We start from the raw sequence: 23,952 nt of genomic DNA, 5'->3' as shown, positions 1-23,952 counted from the left end.
GGGGATAGAAGACGAGAGGGACGGAGAGAGAGGAGGAGAGAGCGGGAGAGATGCAGAGGGGGGAGGGTTTGGGGGGAGAGAGGAGGGGGGAGGGAGGGAGGGGGTGAGGGGGCTCGGGTCAAAGCGGCAGCCATAGTGCGCACGCGGGGACCGGGAGCGAGCGGTCAGGTGGATGGCATTATCCCGCAGATTGGGGCATCGAACCCAACAGGACCATAGTGGGCTCTGATGTGAGCCCTGGGGGGGGGGGGCGCAGAGGGTTTTTTTTTTTTTTTTTTTTGTGCGCGCGCACTCACCTGAAAACTAATCTATGACGTCGCAGTTCCCCGCTCCGTCCCCTCCCCTCCCCTAGCTGCACTCGCTCCGGCGTCGAGTTTAAGTACCTGGGTCAGTAGGCCCAGGCTCCTCCCCGCGCTCTCCTGCTGCCGCTCCCCGACTGCACATTATAAATGTGAGAGGACTCTGTTGTGCATTGCTTGCATGTACAGCATTGCGAAGAGTAGTGCACATATTGAGCCCAACATGACTGTTAACCTTAAGGGTATTGAAAGTGACTGGAGTGGAATGCTCATTGAAATGTATTTATATGAATGGAACTGTCTCCACTCTGAAACCCTGCAGACTCCAGTGTTGCTGTGCATTGTCAACATGATCATTTATCCTTTTCGATCAGATATTAACATGAATTCCCATCCGTTCTGGTGCTTTGGTGGTTGTTACAGTTCCCATGGCGTTATTTTGAGCAAGAGCAGGAAATTCTCTCTAATGTCCAGCCAATGTTCTTTCCTCCTCCCAAAGTCACCCAAAAATCGTCAGTCATCTCATTCCTCATCAGCTCTCAGGCACAGCCTTTTTCTTCCCAATCAAGCTGTACACAATACATCGATCAAAATCAAAAACAAGGAGTAAATGGAAAAGTTATAATTATAAGTTTTCCATTTGATATAGAACCTTATCACTCAAAACTTCCCCAAGTTTTGGCTCTCCTAATATAATGCAGGGTGCGTCCCTCCAGGGAGAGAGTGCACATTGGATTCCAGACACACGGAAATTTCCATTGTCTGGTTTGGATACTTTTTTGGCATGGTGATGGGTTTCCACATGCATCAATCCTCCCTGACCAAAAAACAAGTCAATGTTTCAAAGTGCTTCACAGAGTTTGTTAACTTGATTGCCTTTGGTGGAGGGGGAGAAAAGAGAGTCATTCACTCCCAATCCTGTCAAACTGCATTCAAATAGTTTCTCCCAGTGTCCTGGCCAACAATCCTCCAAATAAAATTAGTCCATGGCAGTTTGTGGAACATTGCTGTCCCACAAACCAGCTACCTCCTTTGCCCACAAAATACACAGTCAATCCACTTTACAGTATATCCTTTGAAATGTTTTGAGATGTCTCAGCAACATGATAAGGTGCAATATCAAACCCAAGGGTTATTTATTATTAAATACAAGACAGACCATATTAATGGTAAGATTTAGGGTTGTGCCTCATCCAGTGAGATTTAGACCCTTGGCCAAGATACCCAAATGAGCTACTGAATAATAACAGAGATACAGGATAATTATTGGAGAATACATACCATACAATGGACAGAGGACAGTTATCCATTTACATTGATGAGCTGGTCATTTGTTTGCTCCTTGAGGCATTATTATGTGATATGGATCAAGCTAGTTGCAGTCACATTTTTCCCTAATTTTGTTTTCCTGTCATGATTTCTGCCCTTCCCCGTCATGTACACCTGTATCTGAAAAGGTAATATAAGCAGCTTGTTCCTAGACTACCATCAGTGGAGCTCTTAGCCGCCCACTGGAAGATATTGCAAGACTGGACTGGTGGAATGTTTTACCTCCCCCTCTGACACCCATTCCTGAGCTTGAAAACTAACAGAAAATATAATGGAAAAAAAACTCCGAAACCAGCTTTCACAAGAGAGCTGTTCATGACCACCTTTCATATCGCATGTAAACTGGCCACCTTCCCACTGCGAGGAGCATTTGTAAATTTAATTTCTGGCTTGTTTCCTGGTTACTGGCAGACCTCCAGGAAGTCACCCAAGTTGCCATTGTGTTCTTGTCGATGAGCCTAGATGTGGATGTTAGCAGCTATCCAAACAAGGGGACCATCACAGGCAACATGATCTTGTCTTCATAGTGTCTGCACTTGGCTACTTTCAGTAGGGGTCACTCTGGCTAGCGATCAGGAGTAGGAAGTCAAGCCAATTATAACGAGCGCAACAATACTGCAGATGAGATCACCTATCTCCACATGGAGAAAGAATTTTCTTAACTTCTTATCACATCTTAAAGCCATTACTGTCAAGGCCAGTGACTTCTATTTTGTAGGAAAATATTGACAGCAATTTTGCACTCAGCAATATCCCCTCACACATTCATGAGGTCAATGACCAATTTTATCTGGAGAATTGTTGATCAGAACACTGGGGCAAACTTCCTTGTCTTTTCACATGGCATCTTTGGATCGTTGAAGAATGACCTAAAAAACACAGTAGACAGGACCTCATTTTTAATGTCTCATCTGAAGGACAGTACCCTCAACAATGCACAACTCTCCTACAACTGTTCTGGAGTGTCACTGTGGACCAAGAGCTCAAGTCCCCTGGTTCAATAAAGTTAGCATAAGAAGCCTGTTCCCATTTGTTGGGGAGTCCATAACCAGGTCCATAACCAGTACAAGTACAACAAAGCGACTAGAGGATTTAAAAGAGAATTCAGAAGGAATTACTTCATGCAGAGGGTAAAGAGATTGTGGAACTCATTACCCAAAACAGTAGTTAAAACAGATAATATTGTTGTGTTTGAGAAGAAGCTAGAGGGAAAAGGGAATGAAGGATATGGGAGAAAGTAATGAGAGAGTGGAGACTCGTGTGCAGTATGAAGACCAACACATACCTGAATGGCTTATTTCCACACAAATCTACCCCCAAACTTTGATCTGCAGACAAAAGTGCTATCAATTGAGCCAAACACACTAGAGATTGAGCCTTAAGTTCTTGGACTGTACTTAATACACCAATACTACACCTCATGGTTAATTAATGGTTAGGCACCAGGACACCCCAGATACAGAATTCTTCAGAGTGTCAAATATGTTGTGTGGATGGGCGTCTAATCTATCACATATTGCAAACTCTCTACCCCTTGTTGAGGTGCAGTGAATAGGGCTCTTCCTAATTTGTGTCTCATTTAATGTAATTTAAAGATAATTGGCTTTAACTAACTATTTGTTATTATTTGGCAAGCTCCATGAATTAAAAATAACATGCATTGCTGTCATTGTGTTGATTTTGAGAATTTTTGGCCATATTTTAGAGTAACTCTGTCAAATAGGAAGTACTGAACGGGAAACAGGAAAGAGCCACACACAAAATATGCATACGCTTTGCTTGGTCTGCAGTACTCACTGGTTTAGATTTAACACGTTCCTCTCAGCTAAATTGATTCCTTATCCAGCATCTCCGGAATTGCCGGATGTCTAGTGCTCTGTTGATAGAGTGTGTGTCCCCTGCACAGTTTACACAGTGTATCTTCCCGGCACAGTTTACATGATGTGTGTCCACAGCACAATTCACACGGTGTGTGTGCCCAGCACCGTTCGCACAGCGTGTGTTTCTGGCACAGTTTACAGGATATATTGTACTATTACAGTGTCAGCCAGGCTCAGTTGGTAGCAGTCTTACTTCTGAATCGGGAGGTTGTGGGTTCAAGACCCCATGTCTAATGCAGTGCTGGGGGTGTGCTAAATTGTTGCAGGCCCCATCTCCCTGTTTAGGTGGATGTTAAAGATTCCATGGCATCATTTGAAAAGAGAAGGGAGTTTCTCCTGGTGTTCTGGCCAACAATCCCCCAAAATAAAATTGGTCAGTCACTTCATGGTTGTGTGTGGGACATTCCTGTGTGCTAATTGGCTGTCACTTTCAACCACAAAACAATCACTGCACGTTACATATATCATGTAAAGCACTTTGAGATGTCCTTCCATTGTGAAAGACACTATACCAAATGTAAGGATTATCATTTGTTCAACTCAGCATCACACTATGTCTTGTAAGAAGCAAGATCAGGTATGGGTTAATTCTCCTAGATTCCCAAAGGGAAATCAATGCTCCTCTATCTCTTTATAAAGTGACTGGGGATAAAAGCTATTCATCATACTTTTGTCTTTAATCTAAGTAAATGTATCTGATGTTTCTTGGCACCAAGTTAAATTGCGTCTAAATGAAGACACCATCATAGCAACAGAAATATACAGGGTCGGAAATATCATTGTGTCATGGTCTTTGAGTTTGTGGCTGAGTGTTCAGTAAATATTGCTGCACTGAAATCTGTGGGAAGAAGATCTCAGTGAAGCAGATGGAATGGCTCAGTAGCAACAAGCTTTTGTCTGGTCTGGGATTGGATGAGTTTCACAGTGTGTAGGCTGTTCCTTGCTGCTCCAAGGAACTGCCTTTTCCCACTGAACTCACTCCCTTGTGAATGTTCACTATATTTTTTCACCCTTTTTTTCCTATTACCCTCTCTTGAAGTTGGTGACTGTGCTGGGTATGATTCAACAACAACAACAACTTGCATTTATATAGCGCCCCTTCCTAGACAGTTTATTCAGGGAGTGGCAGCACCTATTCTAAGTGGTCATTCCATCAGTGTGGATAATTATCCGTGGAAGAACTACAATCCTGTATTTGCGCACTACAGGACCCTTTCCAGTAGAGAAAGGACTGAGAAATAAGCAGCAGAAAATAAATTAGCTGAAACAATGGAGAAAGACATTTATTTAAAAGATTACTTATTTTATTGGAAATCTACCAATGCGAGACCCATCACCACATGAAGAACCATATTTACAGCAATGTGGTTACTGTACTACATTAACAAGAACAAGCATCAATGTTAGAAAGCAGCCTTTGTTCCCAATCAGTCCTGACATGGACGTTTATTTTTTAGCCACATTTGATAATTTATCTCAAAGAACATAATTTTCTCTAACTATACTTGAGGCTAGCTTTTACAGTGACCTTTCTTCCCCTGCATTCTGCTCACTTTAGTAATAAGTCTATTATAAACATAATTAAACATAAATAAACATAATCAAATACTAATAGTCCTCAAAGGTACACACTAGTACCAACACTAATAATTAATATAAAACTCTGGTCAAAGTGTTTCAATGATAAGGTTGTCTTTCAACTTATGAACATTTCTCTCCTCAATTGACTGAGTTCCCTTTTTCCAAGTACTGAATGTAAGCTATTCACCAAGACAAGGAAATGAAATTGTAAAACAAAAAGTGTGCTTTGAGCGTTGAGTTATTTATTACAAGGGCTGTTATTTCAATGTGAACTTCTGGAATAAACAAGCAAATTGTGAAATGATGCAGGTGTACATTTTCTATCTCAGTGACTCTATTATTTCAGAAGAACTGATATCTTTTACTTCCTTTGCACAAAGTTATGTCATGTCAGATTAGCCTTCGGGTGGGGGTGGGAGAGGCTGGAGAGAATGTCCAGTGTCTTTTTAGCGGGTGATTGACAGAAGTGTACGTCATGGAGGAATGGAACTGAATGATTGAGATAAGAAGTAGGGCTTGGAAGAAAGTGAAAGGAAGAGAGATTAAGTGACACAGAAACAATGAAACAGAACTGGAGGGATTGGGCTATGGATAGAAAATCAAGAAGGTGTTAGATTAGAGACCAGCGCAGTTTAGATGGAACAGAAATTTGGAAACCCAATATAAAGAGCGAAGGTGGACGAAGTAGAGAGTGAGCTGTGACAGTGTGAGGTCCACTGAGACGTATTCGGCTTCGGGGTGGGGTGAGGGAGTCCAATTTACGATATTTGTAAACTGGTTAAAGGTTATCGATAACTGATCCATTCCAGACCGCATAATAACATTCGTCGAATTACATAGAATATACAGCACAAAACAGGCCATTAGGACCTTCTGACTTCCCTATTTAATTTGTTGGTGACTATTTTATATTTATGGCCCCTGGTTTTGGTCACCCCCACAAGTGGAAACATCTTCTCTATGTCTACCCTATCAAAACTTTTCATAATTTTAAAGACCTCTATTAGGTCATCCCTCACCCTTCTCTTTTCAAGAGAAGAGTCCAAGCTTGTTCAGCCTTTCCTGATAGGTATAACCTCGCAGTTCCAATGCCATCCTTGTAAATCTCCGTTGCACCTTCTCCAGTGCCTCTATATCATTTCTATAACATGGGAACCAGAACTGTACACAGTACTCCCAAGTGTGGTCAAGGTTCGATATAAGTTTAGGATAACTTCCCTGCTTTCATTTCTATCCCTCTAGAAATGAACCTCAACCCTTGATTTGCTTTTTTTTAGGGCCTTATTAACCTGCGTAGCTACGTTTAGTGATTTGTGTACCTGTATCCCTAGATTGCTTTCCCCCTCTACCCCATTTAGATTCTTATTTCTCGCCATCACCCACAGCCTTGACATTTCCGACCTGAGCATAGTGGACAAGGCCATCTCGGACTACTTCCTCATCTCCTTCTCCTCTCACATCCCTCTCTCCTCCACCAAGCCCTCAACCATACTCTACCACACGTGGAAAAGGCTACCCCCTGAGACCCTCACAAAGGCCCTCACATCCTCCAATATCCTATCCCTCTGGCCTTCTATCCACAGAGATCCTGAAGCAACCGTCCAGCTGCTCCATGATCGCCTCTCCAACTTCAACTCTCTCGTCCCCCTGAAATCCAGGACCATCTCCAAACCCACCCGATCCCCCGGTATAACAATCATCTCCGCTCCCTAAAAACCCAAACCTGGCTGCTCGAGTGCAGATAGCAGAAAACTGTCCTGACAGTTCACCACCAACTGTGGCTCGAGCATCTCCACAGCTACCGCAGTTCTTTGACGCGTGGGAAAACGGCCTTCTACTCCAACATCATCTTGAAGGCAAAAAACAATCCCAAAGTCCTTTTTCCTACTACCCACTACCTCCTCCGTGCGCCCCCTCAGGCCTCCTCAATATTCACATCTAATGCCAAGTGCGAGGAGGTCATGGACTTCTTTTCAACCAAAATGTATAATATACGCCAGGCAGCCTCATCCTCCTGCCTCTTGTCACCCACCATCACCCCCTCTCCTTCCCCCTCACCCTCCCCATCATCAGCTCCTACCACGACCCCCAACCTACATTCTTTCCTCCCCATCTCTCCCTCCTCCCTCTCACCCACCATCACCTCAATGAAACCCACCACCTACTGCCTCGACCCCCTCCCCACCAACTTGCTGGTGACTCAGCTCCCCATCCTCTGCCTACTACTGGCTGATGTCATCAACCAGTCCCTCTCCTCTGGATCAGTCAAAACCCTCAAAACTGCCGTCATCACCCCCCTCCTCAAAAAACCTTCCCTAGATCCCTCAGACCCCAGCCACTACCGCCATATTTCAAATCTGCCCTTCCTCGCCAAAGTCCTAGAATGTGTTGTTGCCATTCAGCTCTGCGCACACCTCTCCTCCCACTCCCTCTTCGAACCCCTCCAGTCCAGCTTCCGCCCACAGTACAGAGACTGCACTTGTGAAAGTCTCAAACGACATCCTCTCTATCTGTGACCAGGGCTCCCTCTGCCTCCTTGTCCTCCTGGACCTTTCCGCTGCTTTCGACACAGTCAATCACGCCATCATCCTCCACCGCCTTTCCTCTGTCATCCACCTCAGTGGGACCGCACTCGCCTGGTTTGAGTACTACCTCACGAACCGCCAGCAGTACATCTGCACAAAAGGTTTTCCCCCGCTCTTATCCGGTTACCTGCGGGGTACCCCAAGGATCCATCCTTGGCCCCCTTCCTAATCTATGTGCTCCCTCTTGGGGATGTCATCCGCAGACATGGGGTCACTTCCACATGTATGGGATGACTCCCAACTCTATTTTTCCACCTCACTTTGCGACCCTGTCAGCCTGCCTGTCAGACATTAGGAGCTGGATGAGTGTGAATTTTCTTAAGCTAAATGTTGACAAGACGGAACCCATACTCTTTGGTTCTCGTCAACATCTTAAATCGCATGGTTCTCACTTCTCCACCTACCCGACCACCCCTAAAACTCTCCGAACCCGTTCGCAACCCCCAATTATCCTTCCCCCACATACAGTCCCTCGCCAGAACCACTTTCTTCCACCTCCGACGTATCGCAAAAGCCCCCGAAACCCTGGTCCATGTCTTTGTCACCTCTCGGCTGGACTATTCAAATGCCCTCCTCGCCGGTCTCCCCTCCACTACCATTCATAAAATCCAGGTCATCCAAAACTCTGCCGCCCGCATTCTTACCCGCACCAAACTGCGCTGCCCGATTACCCCAGTCCTTGCCAGACTGCACTGGCTGCCTGTTCCTGAGAGGATCGACTTCAAGATCCTCACTCTTGTCTTCAAATCCCTCCACTTCTCTGCACCCCCCCTACGTCTCTGACCTCCTCTCTCCTCACAACAGTGCCCGTTGCCTTCGCTCCACCGGGTCTGGCCTCCTCTTTGTCCCCTGAATCCTCTGCTCCACCATCGGCAGCCGTGCCTTCAGCCACTATGCCCCGAGGCTCTGGATCTCCCTTCTTCACTCCCTTCTCCTCTTCCTATTTTCAGATCTCTGCTGAAGACCTTTCTTTTCGACCGCACCTTTGGTCACCTTCCTCCCCCTCCCCCTGGCTCGGCCCTGGGATCCGTTACTGTGAAGCTATCTGAGACGCCGTCCAACGTGGAGGGCGCTATATAAATCCAAGTTGTTGTTGTTGTATTTTCCAGGCAATATGTGACCTCCTTATTCCTCCAGCCAAAATGTACCACCTCACACTTATCTATATTGAAATTAATTTGCCAATTAAATGCCCATTCAGCAAGTTTATTAATGTCTTGTAATTTGATGCAGTCCTCCTCAGTATTAACTACTCCCCCCAATTTGATGTCGTCCACAAATTTTGAAATTGTACTTTCGATCCCCGAGTCCAAATCGTTAATATAAATTGTGAACAACAGTGGTCCCAATACCAATCCTTGTGGAACACCACTTCCCACCCTCTGTCAGTCTGAGTAGCTAACCTTTAGCCCTACTCTCTGTTTTCTGTATTGTAGCCAGCTTGCTATCCATTCTGCTACTTTTCTCGACTCCACATGCTCTGACCTTATTCATTAATCTATTATGTAGTACCTTATCAAACACCTTTTGGAAATCCAAATATATTACGTCTACTGCATTACTCTTGTCTACTTTTTCTGTTACCTCTTCAAAGAATTCAATGAAGTTGGTCAAGCAAGACCTTCCTTTTTGAAATCTGTGCTGACTATTCTCTACTATATTTTCAGTTTCTAGATGTTTTTCTATTACCTCTTTCAGTAAGGATTCCATTATCTTTCCTACCACTGATGTTAAGCTGACAGGTCTATAGTTCCCTGGGCTTGTTCTGTCTCCCTTTTTAAATATAGGTATAACATTAGCTATCCTTCAGTTCTCTGGCACTACTCCCTTTTCTAATGAATTATTATATATATATGTAATAGTGCCTCTGCTATCTCTTCCTTAGATTCTTTTGATATGCACGGATGCACTTCATCCCGACCAGGGGTTTTATCTTCCCTGAGTTTGTTTAGTTTGGTCAGTTATGATACTTGCATTTGATATTGGTCTTGTCACCTCGTCAAAATGTGTCAAAGTACTTCACAGGATTTTACTGTAAAGTGTAGTGACTATGTAGGTGACATTTCTGAAACAGTACAATTTTATCAGATGTTTGAAGTAACGCCGGTCCATTTGTTTTACATTGACTTACAGTGCTACCAATGCCAAGAGTGCGAAAATAATGAGATGGCGATGGAAAATGTAAACGTTCAGGGTAAAAACAATCATTGTACAAGACAGTAAGTCTTACATTTAGTACAGTGCCTTTCATGGTGGAAGGAAGTTCCAAAGCTTCCTCACACTGTGAAAGGCACTGTGGAAGGAAGCTTGGAGACTTATTGTGAAGTGGAGTGACTTTGTATTTGTAGATGAACGCAGCAGCCCAACTACACACAGCAATGTCCCACAAACAGCTATTAAACAAATAATTCATTTTATTTGGGCAATTGCTGGACAGGACACCAGGTGAATCTCCCTTCCAGTTTTGAATTGTTCCATGGGATCCTTAGTATTCACTTGAACATGTAGATGGGACTTTGGTTTAACATTTTATCTGAAGGACAGCACCTCTGACAATGAAACACACCCCCAGGACTGCATTCGACTGTTAGCTCAGATTATGCGAGTTTAAGTCCCAACCCCTAACTTTCTGACTCAGAAGCGAGAATGCTACCAACTAAACTAGACTGACACGCCCTCTGATCCTTGCCAGAGCTGTACATACCCTGCCTGCATAAGTAATTGTGTTTAAAAACCTTTTAAATGGCAAGCAGGGGATTTTAAAAAAAAATACAAACATATTATGGATATTCCTATCGTTAATTGTCTTTTATAAAGACCTTTTTTTTAAAAAAGAAAAATTCTTAACAAAGAGTTGATTCAACTCTGTGCAAAGCATTCCAGACTTCTATAAACTTGTGAACTGGAGAAAAATATGTGCAATTTTTTTTATTCAAAAGCTCCACAGTCTTCCCAAAAAAGTGTTTGGCAAAATATCTTTTATTTCTTTGAGGAGGGAGAAGAGCCAAAAGAGATGTGCATGATTTTATATCAACCAAAGAATGTCTAGCTAAACATTGTGTGAGAAAGTTGATGCCTTTTTACTCTCAAATTCTTCAACATGAAAACTAATCCAAAAGTTCCCTTTCTACTCTCAACCAACACCCTAGAGCTTCGTAACACATATGGCCTCTGGTGAACTGGATTTGGGTCAGTCACCAGATTCATTGGAATATGTGAGCTTCGTTGACTCAATGCCAGCGTGCTCTTATTTGTATCTGAAGTAATCTGCAGGGCAGGTACCAGCCTTTCACATAGGGTGAACACCTCAGAACTCTTCATAATAATAATAATAATAATCCTTGCATTTGATATAGTGCTTTTCACGTCAGGAGGACAACCCAAAGCGCTTCACAGGACACACTGTAAAGTGAATTGACTGTATATTTGTGGGCGAACGAGGCAGCCAATTGCGCACAGCAATGTTCCACAAACAGTCGTAGATTGAAAATGACCAATTTATTATTGCTTTTGGTTTTGGAGGGATTATTATTAGGCGTGTGGAGTAAGGAAACTTGCCCAAAGGTTTCACCCTCTGCCTGGAATTGAACTCAGGTCTCCCGCTTGCAAAGCGAGTGCTCTAACCACTGATTCATATCAAAATTGGGGGAATCACTGAGGAGAGGAGGGGAGTTTGAGGTTTTGAGATAAACCATAGGCCTTCTTAAGCATTCCAGAGATTCACAATATTTATCTATGGTAAATGAAACAATGATAGGATTGGGTGCAGTGATGTCTAGGATCAGATCGCATGGGTGAAGTAGAGCCAGTGTTACAGCTTTTGACCACAATTTGATGCATGGGATAAATATCATCAGTGATAATATCACATACTGCATTTTTCCCCAATCATCATCTTTGTCTTAGATTCGCTACAAAGATCAAACTAAAGACCCCGTGTTTAAAATCTTTATGACTCAGCAATGTTACACAGCATTATAGGAAGTGAACTTGTCTGGCAGCTCTCAACACACTGACATTGCTCCTTCAGTAAATGCTGCCTAAGGCGAGTAGTTTAGTAACATATTCTTTCATAACAATAAAACCTGTTATGTTTTTCATTCCCTGACTGGTGACTGTGCACAAACTGGCAGGATGTGAGCTGCCTTTGAGTAATATCGGTACCAGCTTCTGATTGCCAGCATTGTGTGTGTTCTCCACCGTTTAGTGTTTGGGTAAGACTGTGCTGTCCCCCTCCTGCTCGACAGCGCAATGCCTGCCCTGCACATTACTTTAAGATACCAGTAACTCAATTCAATATGCACTTGATTCAATGATCACAACAGCTGTAGGAAAATGGCTTTCCTTTTGACGGAAATAGAAGTGTAATACGTTGCTGGGAGAATGGTGCTTGTGCTGTAAGGTGGGTCAAACCAATATGCTGTTTCAAAATTCCTAAGAGAGGCTCTGGATGTTTCAGTTGACACAACAGCTGGTTGCTGGCGATTTGTTATCAGTTTGTAAACTATTTACATTGAAAGAATGTTCCTGATTAGATTTAATTCTCTGGATCCTTTATCAAAAACCTGGAACTTTTCAGTTCTGTCTGTGTACCGGGTTTATTATCAAAACCAACTACAACTTTATTGCTACCAACTCGATACACGGTAACTCTCCCATGTGGTGACACTTCAAGCTCACATGGGATTCTGCCCTATGTGATTGTTCAGCTGGCATTTCAGGACCAAACAGACACGTTTTCCATCAGGTTTAGCATGTAATCTGTTCAATATTGTGTCTAATATCATGCAATTTCCAACAGGATTAGTTGGTAGCACTCTTCGCCTCTGAGTCAGAAGCTTGTGGGTTCAAATCGAGACTATTTGAAAAGAGAGGATTTTTTTTCTGGTTTCCAGGCCAACAGTCCCCAAATAAAATTGGTCATTCACTCTGTTGCTATTTGTGGGACATTGCTGTGTGCGAATTGGCTGGACCATTCACCCAAAATTACATACAGTCACACCACCTTACAGTAAAATTATATGATGTGCTTGGACACGTCTCAACAACATGATAAGGTGCTATACCAAATGCATGGATTAAAGGATTAATTAAGTAGATGACAGCGTTTCCAATATATATATGTACCATGTACACCTGGACATTTCCCTATGTTTGGAATGGAGTGTGCATTCTCTCCCCGGAGGGTTCGGATGAACCCTAGTTACCTGAATGGGCCCAGAACAAGCTAAAGGAGTTGGGCTGGTGTCCTTTCCTGGCACTTGCAATGATTAGGTGCAGAAAGAAGCTGTCTCAATAAATGATACCAGTCCTCTGGAAGCACATTCACTGATGAGCTTATTGCTTGAGAACCGGACATTGAGAAAGCCCCAGATTGTTTTTACATATGGTAAATAAAAGTAAAGAGAAATGAGGGATTTATAATTATACATTTCCTTTCACTCCTCTAATTGTTGCTGGTACCTTATCAAGAAGGAAACCCTCCACCAAGGGCAGTGTGTATCCTGCCATGTTTATTGGCCATTGTTCTCCCAACAGTTTTCTTACTTGCAGTTGGTCACTTCTCACCCTTCTTGTCATTTCATTTCAGGAAGAAAAGGGCACGTCCTGTGAACTGCTCGAGTCGGACTTCCTCAAGTGCAGTGTGGGATTTCCTTTCATGAGATCCCAGTCTAAGGTACAGTGCTGAGTCTATTTTCTTCACACCAGCTGCTACAGTCTCAATGATTGCATTTGAAGCTTTAGTTGTTTAGTCATTGTACTTGTGCACAGTCTTTCTTCGTTGTCTACACTTCACTTTTGTTTTCAAAAGTTTAACACTATTCTGTATTGTCTTTCTTTTTGATCTTTGTTTCTTTGTTTATTTGTTTGTTTCTTTATTTATTTATTTGGTCCCAAAATACGCTTTACACAGCCCAGTGCTGGATGCCATCATAGCCCCCCTTCCCCCCACCAATCCTGCTGTCTATAAGTCAATCGGATGCGTATGGACAAGATAGGTTCATTTGTTTATGGTTAAACTCCTTCCGAACATGAAGTCTTCCACAGCTGCTAACAATGCATCCAGGTCAACCCTTATGACGCCCTCCAGACGTGAAAGGCATTATACAAATGTAATTTATTGTTGTCAAGGTACAAAGGAATCTATTCCATTAAGAACATATTAAATCATGGCGTAACAAAGATCAGAACTTGTGAAGTCCTATAGCTTAGTAATTAGAGCACTCGCCTTTGCAAGCGAGAGGACCTGGATTTGATTCCCTGCCAGGGTGAAACCTTGGACAAGTTTGCTTACTCCACACGCCTCTGTTTATCTAACAGTAAGTAGGAACCTGGTTGTTATTCAATTAGCAGATCCAGGGGTAATAATTGCTTTAAAAAAAATAATAATTTGGTCACTCAATCCACGATTGTTTGTGGGACACTGCTGTGCACAATTGGCTGCCACTTTTCAGCCATACAATATATCAATTCACTTTACATTATATTCTGTGAAGCACTTTGAGATGTCTCAAAGACTTGATAAGGTGCTATATCAAATGCAAGAATTACTATTATTATTATCAATGGTCTCATGATCTCAGCTGGACTTATTTAGTCATCATGGGGAATTTTCTTCAACGCTTCCCCCTAATTTCCCAAACAGTAAACAAGTGAATGTCCAAAATGCAGTGTATATTTACATTGGTTATTCTGTAAAGTGTAGTGACTGTAGATAAATGTAGCAGCCAATTTACACATAGCAATGTACCACAAACAGCCATGAAGAAATCTTGACAAAATGAAAGGCATTATATCAAATGCAAGGAAGTATTATTATGATGATATGAGTGATTTATCTAGGTGATAATTGGCCAGGATACCGGGAGACATTTCCTTCATGGGTTAGAGTGCCAGTTAGCAAGATAGCACTTTAGCTCAAGAAAAAAAATGAAGGTTAGACCAATGCTCTGCCCTCTGTTGCTACTGATTGGTGAGTCCAATGGGTGCTATAGACAGGCTCCAGTTTGTACCATTGCAGTGGTTAGAATCCTGTGTCCACCACTGTGGAGTCCTGTAGCTCAGTGGTTAGAGCACTCGCCTCGCAAGTGAGAGACCTGGGTTCGATTCCAGGCAGAGGGCGAAACCTTGGGCAAGTTTCCTTACTCCACACACCAGGTGGCAACAATATTATTATTGTTGTGACAGTAAGACAGTAACAGTCACACTTAAGAGTCTTGCCTGTTTACTGAGTGGCCTCAGTGACTGTATTTTTCAATGGTGTGATAAATAAATACCACTCACTCCTCTTCATTAGTCAGACAGCACTTTCTCCTCCACCTTTACATGCAGCGGCAACCACCGTGTCCATTGCAACCACTTTCACCTCTGCTCTCCTGCTCCTCCTAGTGGCCGGTGAGTGTGGCATTTGACATTGTTGCAGATTGACTGCCTGCCATCTGTGTCTCGGACTGGGAACAACCAAGGGAGAGCAAAACATGTACAAAAAGGGAAAGCATAGAACACATTTACTTGATAATGAAAGCCCAGTGTTATTGTTTGTCTGCATGAGGTACATACATACACATTACACCAGGTTGCTTGTTAAAATCGCTTTGGTTTCATGTCCAGCTTATTGAAAGCACTGTGTCTGTTTGACGTGGCAGTGTTACAACTGTTCTGTTCAGCCATGCACACAGGAAAACACTTTATTTCTCGAAGGAAATTGCTCTGAAGTCAAAATTACTCCCAACAAAAGAGTTTTTTTTAGTCTCTTCTGTTCCTGTCTGTTTGCTGTCATTAATCAAGCGCCAATTTTGGATATTATTTTTATGCCAAAGTTAAGATTTCTGTGGCACTGGCTTGAGGAAGGAGGAGCCATTATAAATCACTGAAGATCTTAAGGACTTGTGAAGTGATCAGATTTATTTTGTGGCGACAGAAAGTACTTCCATGACATACAGTTTGTCTTTGTTAACAGTTAAAAATTTTCAAATTTTAAATAAAAGCACAAGCAAAAAGGATTCCTTGGTCACATATTGCTGTTTGGAAATGGTTTTCCTTTCGTCTTACATTTACTCTATTCTCCTCTGTCCATGAGGCAGTGACTAGAGCCTTGTAGCTCAGGAACCAGCCACTTGCCACCTCTCCCACAAGTCCAGTATTGACGTGTGAGCCTGGACAGTAAGTGTGAGCATCAATTGGCTGTTCAGCACTGGAGGTCATCCAGACCATCAAGCCAGTTCCGTCAGTTTATTACAGCTTAGCTGACTTTTTAACCTAGTGCCCCGCCCTTTCATTATACCCCTTAATACCTCGACTACCCAAGTACTGTGTAACTCTCTTTTAACAATGGTGGGTACCATGGGTGAGCCCAATCCTGCTATATGTACACTAAATTGTGAATATAAGCAGGAGCCTTGGCTGAATTTTGACACTTCCCAACACAGAGCCAGTTGTAGTGTATCCATAGTCACCCTGTTTAATATCAGCTAATTGTTTGGCAGGTCCAAGCCTCTGTACTTTGTGTTGCTGCTACAAGAGGCCAATGACATCAGAGCCCTGCTCTTCATTGCTATCTGTTCAGTGAAAGGCCAGCAATCTGGTTAGATGAGATGAAGATGTCTATTATTTATTGGATCTTCCTTGGACATGGTTACTGTCAGTAGAGGCTTTATTATCTTTGAGATGTGCGCATTTGATCTCGGAGGCAGATTATACAGAAAATGTCCAGACTTCCTAACAACACCCCTTCCATGTCACTTGTCGCCTCACATAGAGGAGACCTGAAACTAATGGAAAGGGTTATTGCCCGAGTGATCGGACATACTCCCTACATGAAAGGTTCTATATAAATGCAAATTGTTGCTGTTGTTGATCAGATCCAAAGATATTCTGCATGAACGTCTGATTTGGAAATGTCACAATTTGGAAGATCACCAAACAAGCTGTTCTCCATAAAATGATCTGCTAATCTCCAATTCCCTTTTATATCCTACAGTATGAATTCAGTGTAATATTCGACACGAGTCATCTGATTGGTGATCAGGAGAGTTTGGATTTCATAGTCTCCACACAAAGGTAAGGTTTTCTGGCCAACAGTGGCGTCTCTCTGGCTTTGTGCAGTGGATTGACACCAGTACAGAGTGTGTGTATGTGTGTGAGAGAGAGATAAAGACAGAAAGAAGGTTTCTTTGGTCAGCCGGGTGTCTTAACACATGCAGAAACGTATCATCATGCTTGAGTATCCAAACCGGACTGAGAGTTCCACATATGTGTACCACCTATACAATTCCCATGGAAATTCCCAAGTTTGGAATGGAATTTGAAAGGATATACTTTGCTTACCTAATTCCGGAAAGTATTAGATGCAGCCTGGCAACAGCCAAGCTTTGGGAACCCCAGAATGTACGTTGGGGTACTGCTGAAGTTTAACTAGATAATACTGATACTACTAGCAAGTCAGCAAACTGTGTGGCTACTTTATATTGTCTGTGTGGTTGAGAGGCTAAATGAGTCTGCTACCAAGGTGACCACGTAACTCCTCTGGCTTTAGAGACCTTCTTGCAAGATGTGCGAGAGGAATTGTAACGAGCAAATTTTGTAGGAAGTTGGATATCTTTCAAGCGGTCTGAACCCTTTGGAAATCTCCTCAGTTATCGATCTCAGTGCCAGCTTTTGTGGAGCCGAGTTGCAGTCAAAGGTGGCCCGGGAGGTGAGCCCACTTTTTATTGGAGTAGGGGGTGTCTCTTTGCTTCCCAGAGGATATGCTTTGTCAAGCACATTTCATGAAGATGGTGCCACTTTAATGTCAATCAGTTGTCTAAAAGGCTACCTTTTTTGTACTCTGTAGCCTTGCTTCACACCTGCAGCACTTGTTCAATACTTCAGTTGTAACCAGACATATAAGATCAGAAAACCACTGGAAGAAATGTTCGCCTTCTAAAAATGGGAGCTTGTCCCAACACGTTACAATAACAACAATAATTTGCATTTTTTATAACACCCTTCATATGAGCAGCGTCTCAGAACTACAATGGTGTAATTTGACACTGAGCCGAGGAGAAAGGGGAGGTGACCGTAGCTATAGTCAAAGACGAAAATAGTCAAAGGTGTGATCTGAAGACAGACAAATAGGGAGCAAGACAAAGGCGTTGAGGCAGGGAATGGCAAAGGGTTGTGGCATAGTAGCTGAAAGCACATTAGCCTGTTTTTGCTGACCCACAGTTGAACTCAGTGCAAACTGCTGTGTGGCTGGCCTGAAGCAATGTTTCAGTGAGGAAGCGATTCAGGAAATAGGAACACAAAATTGTTGTGCTTCTGCATGTTATTCTTAAAAAGGAATTCAAATGAGGATTTGTAAAAGCAGAGTTAAAAAGGGTTTAAGTGGGGTTTAAAGTGTGAGATCTACAAAAGGTGAATTCTGCGAGACATGGACATGTATTACGACAATCCACTCAGACACTGACCTCTGATTCGCCCTCCACACAACAACAAAATTACATTTGTAGAGCACCTTTCATGTCGAGAGGACATCCCAAGGCGCGGAATTGTGGGGAAAGCAGGTCCCTGGGGCTCAGTTGGAGATCAGTGTGAGAGCAGAGTGAATGTCACCTCGGTAAAGGCAGGATTTCAGCTGGGTGTTTGACACATGCAGAAACCACACGTATCCAGACCAGACTGAGAGTTCCATGATTCCCACCGGCACATAGAAATTCTTGTATCTAGAATAGAATGCGCACTCTCTCCCCAGAGGGATGCATTCTGCTTACCTAAATCTGGAGAGTATGAAGCACAGAAGGGCAGGTTTGAGCCCTCACTAGGTGGTTGGAAGGTACCAGGAACTCCCTCTCTGCAACTGTCCTGATGGGCAACACAGTTCAGAATGAAGTGCGTGAGACCATTATCACCCTCTTTTTGCTCAGGCACTTATTCCTTCCCATTAAGACAGTCCCAAACTTTGGGGTGGGGGGAGTGTACTTTTCCTAACATTAATGCAACATGAATTTACAATTATATAGCACTTTCACTCCACGAGGACATCCCAAGATGCTAATGTGTGTGTGTACTTGTGTGTTACAGTCTCTAATGCCGGTGGGGAAGAAGGGAGGGCACTACATCAAAAATGTCCCTTGGCGGTGAAATATATCATAATGTTTGTGAGTGTAGTCCCAAACATTGGCGGTGAGGCGGAGTGGGGGAGATTACAGTACAATCCCAAATGACTTCAGGGTGCTCAATTTAAATGACTGATGGATGTACAGTCTCGCTTCTGGGTGGGGTGGGCAGTCATATTTACACAGATATCTGTGAAAAAAATGTGAGGAGACAGTATTACAGCACAGTATTTGTTCAGACTTATTTACAAGATACATAGATACACAAAAAATTAACAGGAGAAATCATAACTCAAACATTTTGACTCCAATATCTTTCTAAATGCGGGCCCATATGAACTCTGGTTGACAAATACAGTCATAATTGGTTCAGTCTAACATTCTTTGGGGTCCTATGATGAACGTAATTGCAACCAGCTGCTTGTTGAGGTGGGGGGTGGGGGTTGGTGGGTGTTGAAATGTGTCGCCTGAGAGACTCTTCGTACTCTTTAAACACTGCTGTTCCCATCATAGAAGGAAACAACTCCGACAACTGGGGTCAGGAATTTTGATAATAATAATAATCCTTTCATTTGATATAGTGCCTTATCACGTCTTTTGAGACGTTTCAAAGCCCTTCACAGAATATACTGTAAAGTGAACTGACTGTATATTTTGGAAAACACTTCTTCCCCCCCCCAACTCGGACTTTTATAATGCCTCACAAACTAGATGTAAACAAGATAAGACATGAGGGGTTTGATTATGTGGATTGTGTGATATTTACACAAATATCACAAAGTAGTAATCCTTGCATTTAATGCAGCGCCTTCCGCATTCGTAGAACTTCTCAAAAAGCTTCACAGGATTTACTGTAAAGTGTCGTGATTGTATTTTGCAGAGAATATGTTGCATCAAATGGGCCAGTGGCAGCCTTCCCCCCATCCCCCTGACTTCACCGCCCGCACCCTATACTGAGCTCAATGGTGAAGCCTACAAAGCTGGACTACCAGCGTAGTCCTTCTCTCAAGTCACAGCATTCGACTGACAGTTAGCGGAAGAGACACCAGCTCTTTGAGTTGTTTGTTTATTAAAGACTGGTATCCCACTAACCCACAGTCAAAGGTCATGATCCGGAAATCCAGCATGCAGGGAACCCGGCTTTTTAGACTTCACCATTCAGAACAAAGTGGAGAGGGGAGTGGGATCTGCCTACGTCCTATTCAGTGTTGATAAACATCACACACATCTGCTGATAGTGCAATGGTTTCCACTGCAGATGTTCACAGTGTGGATCATCCTACCCCCCACCTGACAAGAATAGTTTGCAAAAAGCATAAAAATAAATAGGGTCGTTGCAGCCTCTTTTTGATATCAGTGCAACATTGTGTTTATAATAATAATCCTTACATTTGATATAGCACCTCATCATATCTTCGAGATATCTCAAAGCGCTTCACAGAATATACTATAAAGTGAAACAAAAACAGAAGTCGCTGGGAACACTCAGCAGGTCTGAGGATTGGATCTCTGAATTGACTGTATATTTTGTGGGTGAAACGTGGCAGACAATTGCACACAGCAGTTTTCTCACAATCATGGATTGAAGTCACAAATTTTTTGCTTTTTTTTTGAAGGAAAAATGATCTGCCAATCGACTAACAACCAGGTTCCTACTTACTGCTAGTGTGGAGTAAGGAAACTTGTCCAACATTTCACCCCGTCGGGAACTGAACACAGGTGTCTCGCTTGCGATGCAAGTGCTCTAACCACTGAGCTACAGGACTCCACAGTGGTGGGCACAGTCTATAAGTACAGAACTTATGGTTTGAATTGAGACAATTAGTATAAATTGGAGCTGAGCCTTGTCATTTGGAAGTGTCCAATTGTGCGTAGTCCCAGGATAGTGCCATGAAGAGTAGGAAACATATATCAGACTTCCAGCTCTGTGTTTTTTTTAATCAGTCAAGTGTATAACCAATTGGCTCAGTTGGTAGCACTCTCGCTTCTGAGTCAAAAGATTGTGGGTTCAAACCCCACATCGGTACTTGGAACTATATAGTTTCAGATGACACTTCATTGCAGCGGTGGGGCTGTGTTGGATTGTTGGCAGTGCCAACCTACAGATGAGACATTAAACTGAGGTGCCGTCAACCTGTTCAGGTGGACGTTAAAGATCTTATGGCACTACTCAGAAAGAGAAGGGAGTTTCTCCTGGTGTACTGGTCAACTCCATTCACCCACAAAGAGACACCAGTCACTTCCCAGTATATTTCTGTGAAGCGCTTTGGGACGTCCTCCCGACATGAAATGTGCTATACCAAATTTAATAAATATTATTATTATTAACATGAAAATCCATTAGTCTGTTTGTGAGTTATTCAAACCAGAATGGAAGTTCCACATATATCTAGAAATGTCCCTGTGTCTGGAATGGAGCTTTGCACTCTCTTCCTGGAGGGACACACTATGCCACCAGGCTTGCTTGTCTGTCTAAAGTGCCGTTGACCTGTCTGGTTCAGAAACTGGACAACCGAGACTACCACCCAGTCAAATTGATTCCAGTATTCCATTATCAGGCGTCTGACAGTGGCTCCTTCCAGCTCCTCCCAGTTCCACATTGCTTCCGGCTGCAAGTGAAATCATTTTGGATCGCAGTATAAAATGAGGATTGGATCTCTAAATGTTTTTTGTCCAATTAGTTCAACCGATAAGTCTCAGGGAGTAAGTAAGGGTCAGGATGCTGGATGTTGCTATGGTAATAAAGTAAATACTGATAACAGTTTGTGTGTTGATGGCATCCTTCCAAATACAGTATCCTTAAAACTCTAATTAAACAGATCTCTCTCTCTTGTCTCTGCAGAAACTTGCTTTGCTTTGGATCTATAGAGATGACAGAGAACCTGATCCTCTGCATGAGTTAATAAAACTTTTTTTTATATATGTATGAACTTTTTCTAAAGTGGAAGAGAAACTGCATGCTGTACGTCAATGCTAACAGATTTTTATGCACAGAGACAGGCCAATACTTTTATCAGGACATATTGTGAAACTATAGGAAGTCCTGAAAGAAGAGCCTAATTTGCTTAAAAGCTGTATTATTGTATTTCTGTAGTTCTTGTTCTACATGAAGCAGAAGCCAGCAAAGTGGGGGAGAGTCACGCTCTTGCCAAGATTAGTATCTTTCAGTCACAGTCCTAAACGCAGGTTCTATTTAATGAAAGCCGCTCTTTGCCCCAAATCCTGCCCCAGTCCTGACTCCTCAGGACTTGTATGTTGAATGCTCAAAATAACAAAGCACAAGGCGCAGAATCACAGTTGGCTTCTGTAAAGCCTTAAAGCAGCAAGCATCCCTGTCCGATTCCTTAATCTGTGTATGTTCATTTTGGTATCCAGTCGTTGCCTGCGGAGAGTTCTATGGATTGTTCAATTTAGCAGCCCTGGAACACAGTCTCATTCCTGCATTACTAATGTCCAAATATGTACTAAAAGTATGAAAGAACACTCAGACATCCCAATGGAAATACTATTCAAAGATAATACCTTTTGTATATGAAAGACAGCTGTGGAGATATCAGTTGAATTTTGTTTGGATGAAATAAGCAGTGTTTAAACCCATCGAGTTAATAACAAGAAACCTAAAAAGAGCTTAGCATTGCACAAGAGATCATAGAGATAGAATCCAGTAGTATCTGAACTCCAAATAGTTATAAAAACTAAAACTATCATAAAAGTGGTTAACAGTTTTAACAATTACATATTGGTATGTGCAAATCCTTATTCAACAGAGTCCTGAACCCCTTGTCATTCTCTGTCTGATATAAACCAGTTTCATTTACTTGACTCAGTGTTCACAAGATCACACGAGGTTTGAATGAAGGTCTGTTTAATCTCACCCTTCTAGAATACCCACTCTACTGCCTTCCCATCACAGCATCAAGCTGTTCCAGGTATTAATTACCCTCTGCATAAAGAAATACTTCTTGGTATCAGTCCTGAAATTGCCCTTTGCATCTCTAAACACATATTTTCTTGTTCTCCTGTCTTGGTACATCCAAAAGTATTGATCTGAGTTTACTTCTCAATCCCATTTAAAATCTTGTATAGCTCTATATGTCCTCTCTGAGACATCTCATTGTAAGACTGAAGAGTCCCAGTTGTTAAATTGTTGCTCATTCCTCCAACATTGCTCGTTGCTCTCCTCTGCATTGGTTCTATGGCCCACCTCTAGGCCCTTATGTCATGGTGACTTGAATGGAATACAGAACTCTAGGTGCGGGCTGACCAGAGCACTGTACATACTGAGTATGATTTATGGGGATCTGAAAACAACTGATTTGGTAAAATAGTTCAGCATCCTGTTTGCCTTGTTTATTGCTGCCTCGCACTGTTTTGACATGTAATTGACTCATTACATTGAGCAATGAGTCAATTCACACTCCAAATTTCTTTCAGCTTCCCCCTTGACAAGTTGATAAAGCTATTTCTTAATGAGCTTAAAAACCAAATGTTGTTGTTTGGAATTAGGGCTATTTCTTCACAAAGGTATTGAAAAATATTTCAAGCTTTCCCTCATTTCCCAAACACAGCGCAAAGATTATATACTGGTCTGTTCTGGATGTGATTCAATTCAATTTAGAAAATAGAAGGAAAGGAAGGAAATGAAAGATGCAGGGGTGCAAGACTTGCTTTGGCAAAATTGCTAAAAGCAGCTGAAATACACAGCCCATTGTCACAATAAGTACGTAAATTCCAAATAACTTGTTTGAGGGTTGGAATTTTCATATAGTTATTGTTTAGAAAAAAAACAAGGGCTGGTTGGACAAGGTCAGCTCATTTACTTTAATTTTTTTTCCTTTATGACTCCTTCCTTTCCTTCTGCTTTTAAAATTGAACTGAATCACATCCAGAACAGGCCAATATATAGACCGCACCTTTGCCCTGTATTCGGGAGGGGTGGGAAAGCTTGGAATATCTTTCAGCATCTTCCTGAGAATTTAAAACCATTGTAATGAATTTCCTACAGTGCTCTGTTAACGTTGTGGTAGTCCAATGGTGGATTTTCCCATTGCAAACTCACATTGTCACTTTCAATAAATGCAATTTGTTCCTATGTTGTGGAGACCTGTAGCTCAGTGGTTAGAGTACTCGTCTTACAAGCAAGAGACCTGGGTTTGATTCCCGGCAGGGCGAAACCTTGGAC

General features: G+C 42.5%; 1 protein-coding gene across 1 annotated transcript in view; it reads left to right on the top strand.

The window, feature by feature from the left end:
- itga9 (integrin, alpha 9) overlaps positions 1-23,952 on the top strand; it is a 204,051-nt gene that overhangs the window by 150,398 nt on the left and 29,701 nt on the right. Inside the window, exons 19-20 of the mRNA XM_007904045.2 lie at positions 13,265-13,351; positions 16,655-16,734. Coding sequence (XP_007902236.1) covers positions 13,265-13,351; positions 16,655-16,734 — 167 coding nt within the window. The remainder of the gene's footprint in view (positions 1-13,264; positions 13,352-16,654; positions 16,735-23,952) is intronic.

The sequence above is a fragment of the Callorhinchus milii genome, unplaced genomic scaffold (assembly GCF_018977255.1).
Source record: "Callorhinchus milii isolate IMCB2004 unplaced genomic scaffold, IMCB_Cmil_1.0 Scaffold2, whole genome shotgun sequence".
In the NCBI taxonomy this organism is placed as follows: Eukaryota; Metazoa; Chordata; class Chondrichthyes; order Chimaeriformes; family Callorhinchidae; genus Callorhinchus; species Callorhinchus milii.
This window is presented reverse-complemented; position numbering and strand designations above follow the sequence as displayed.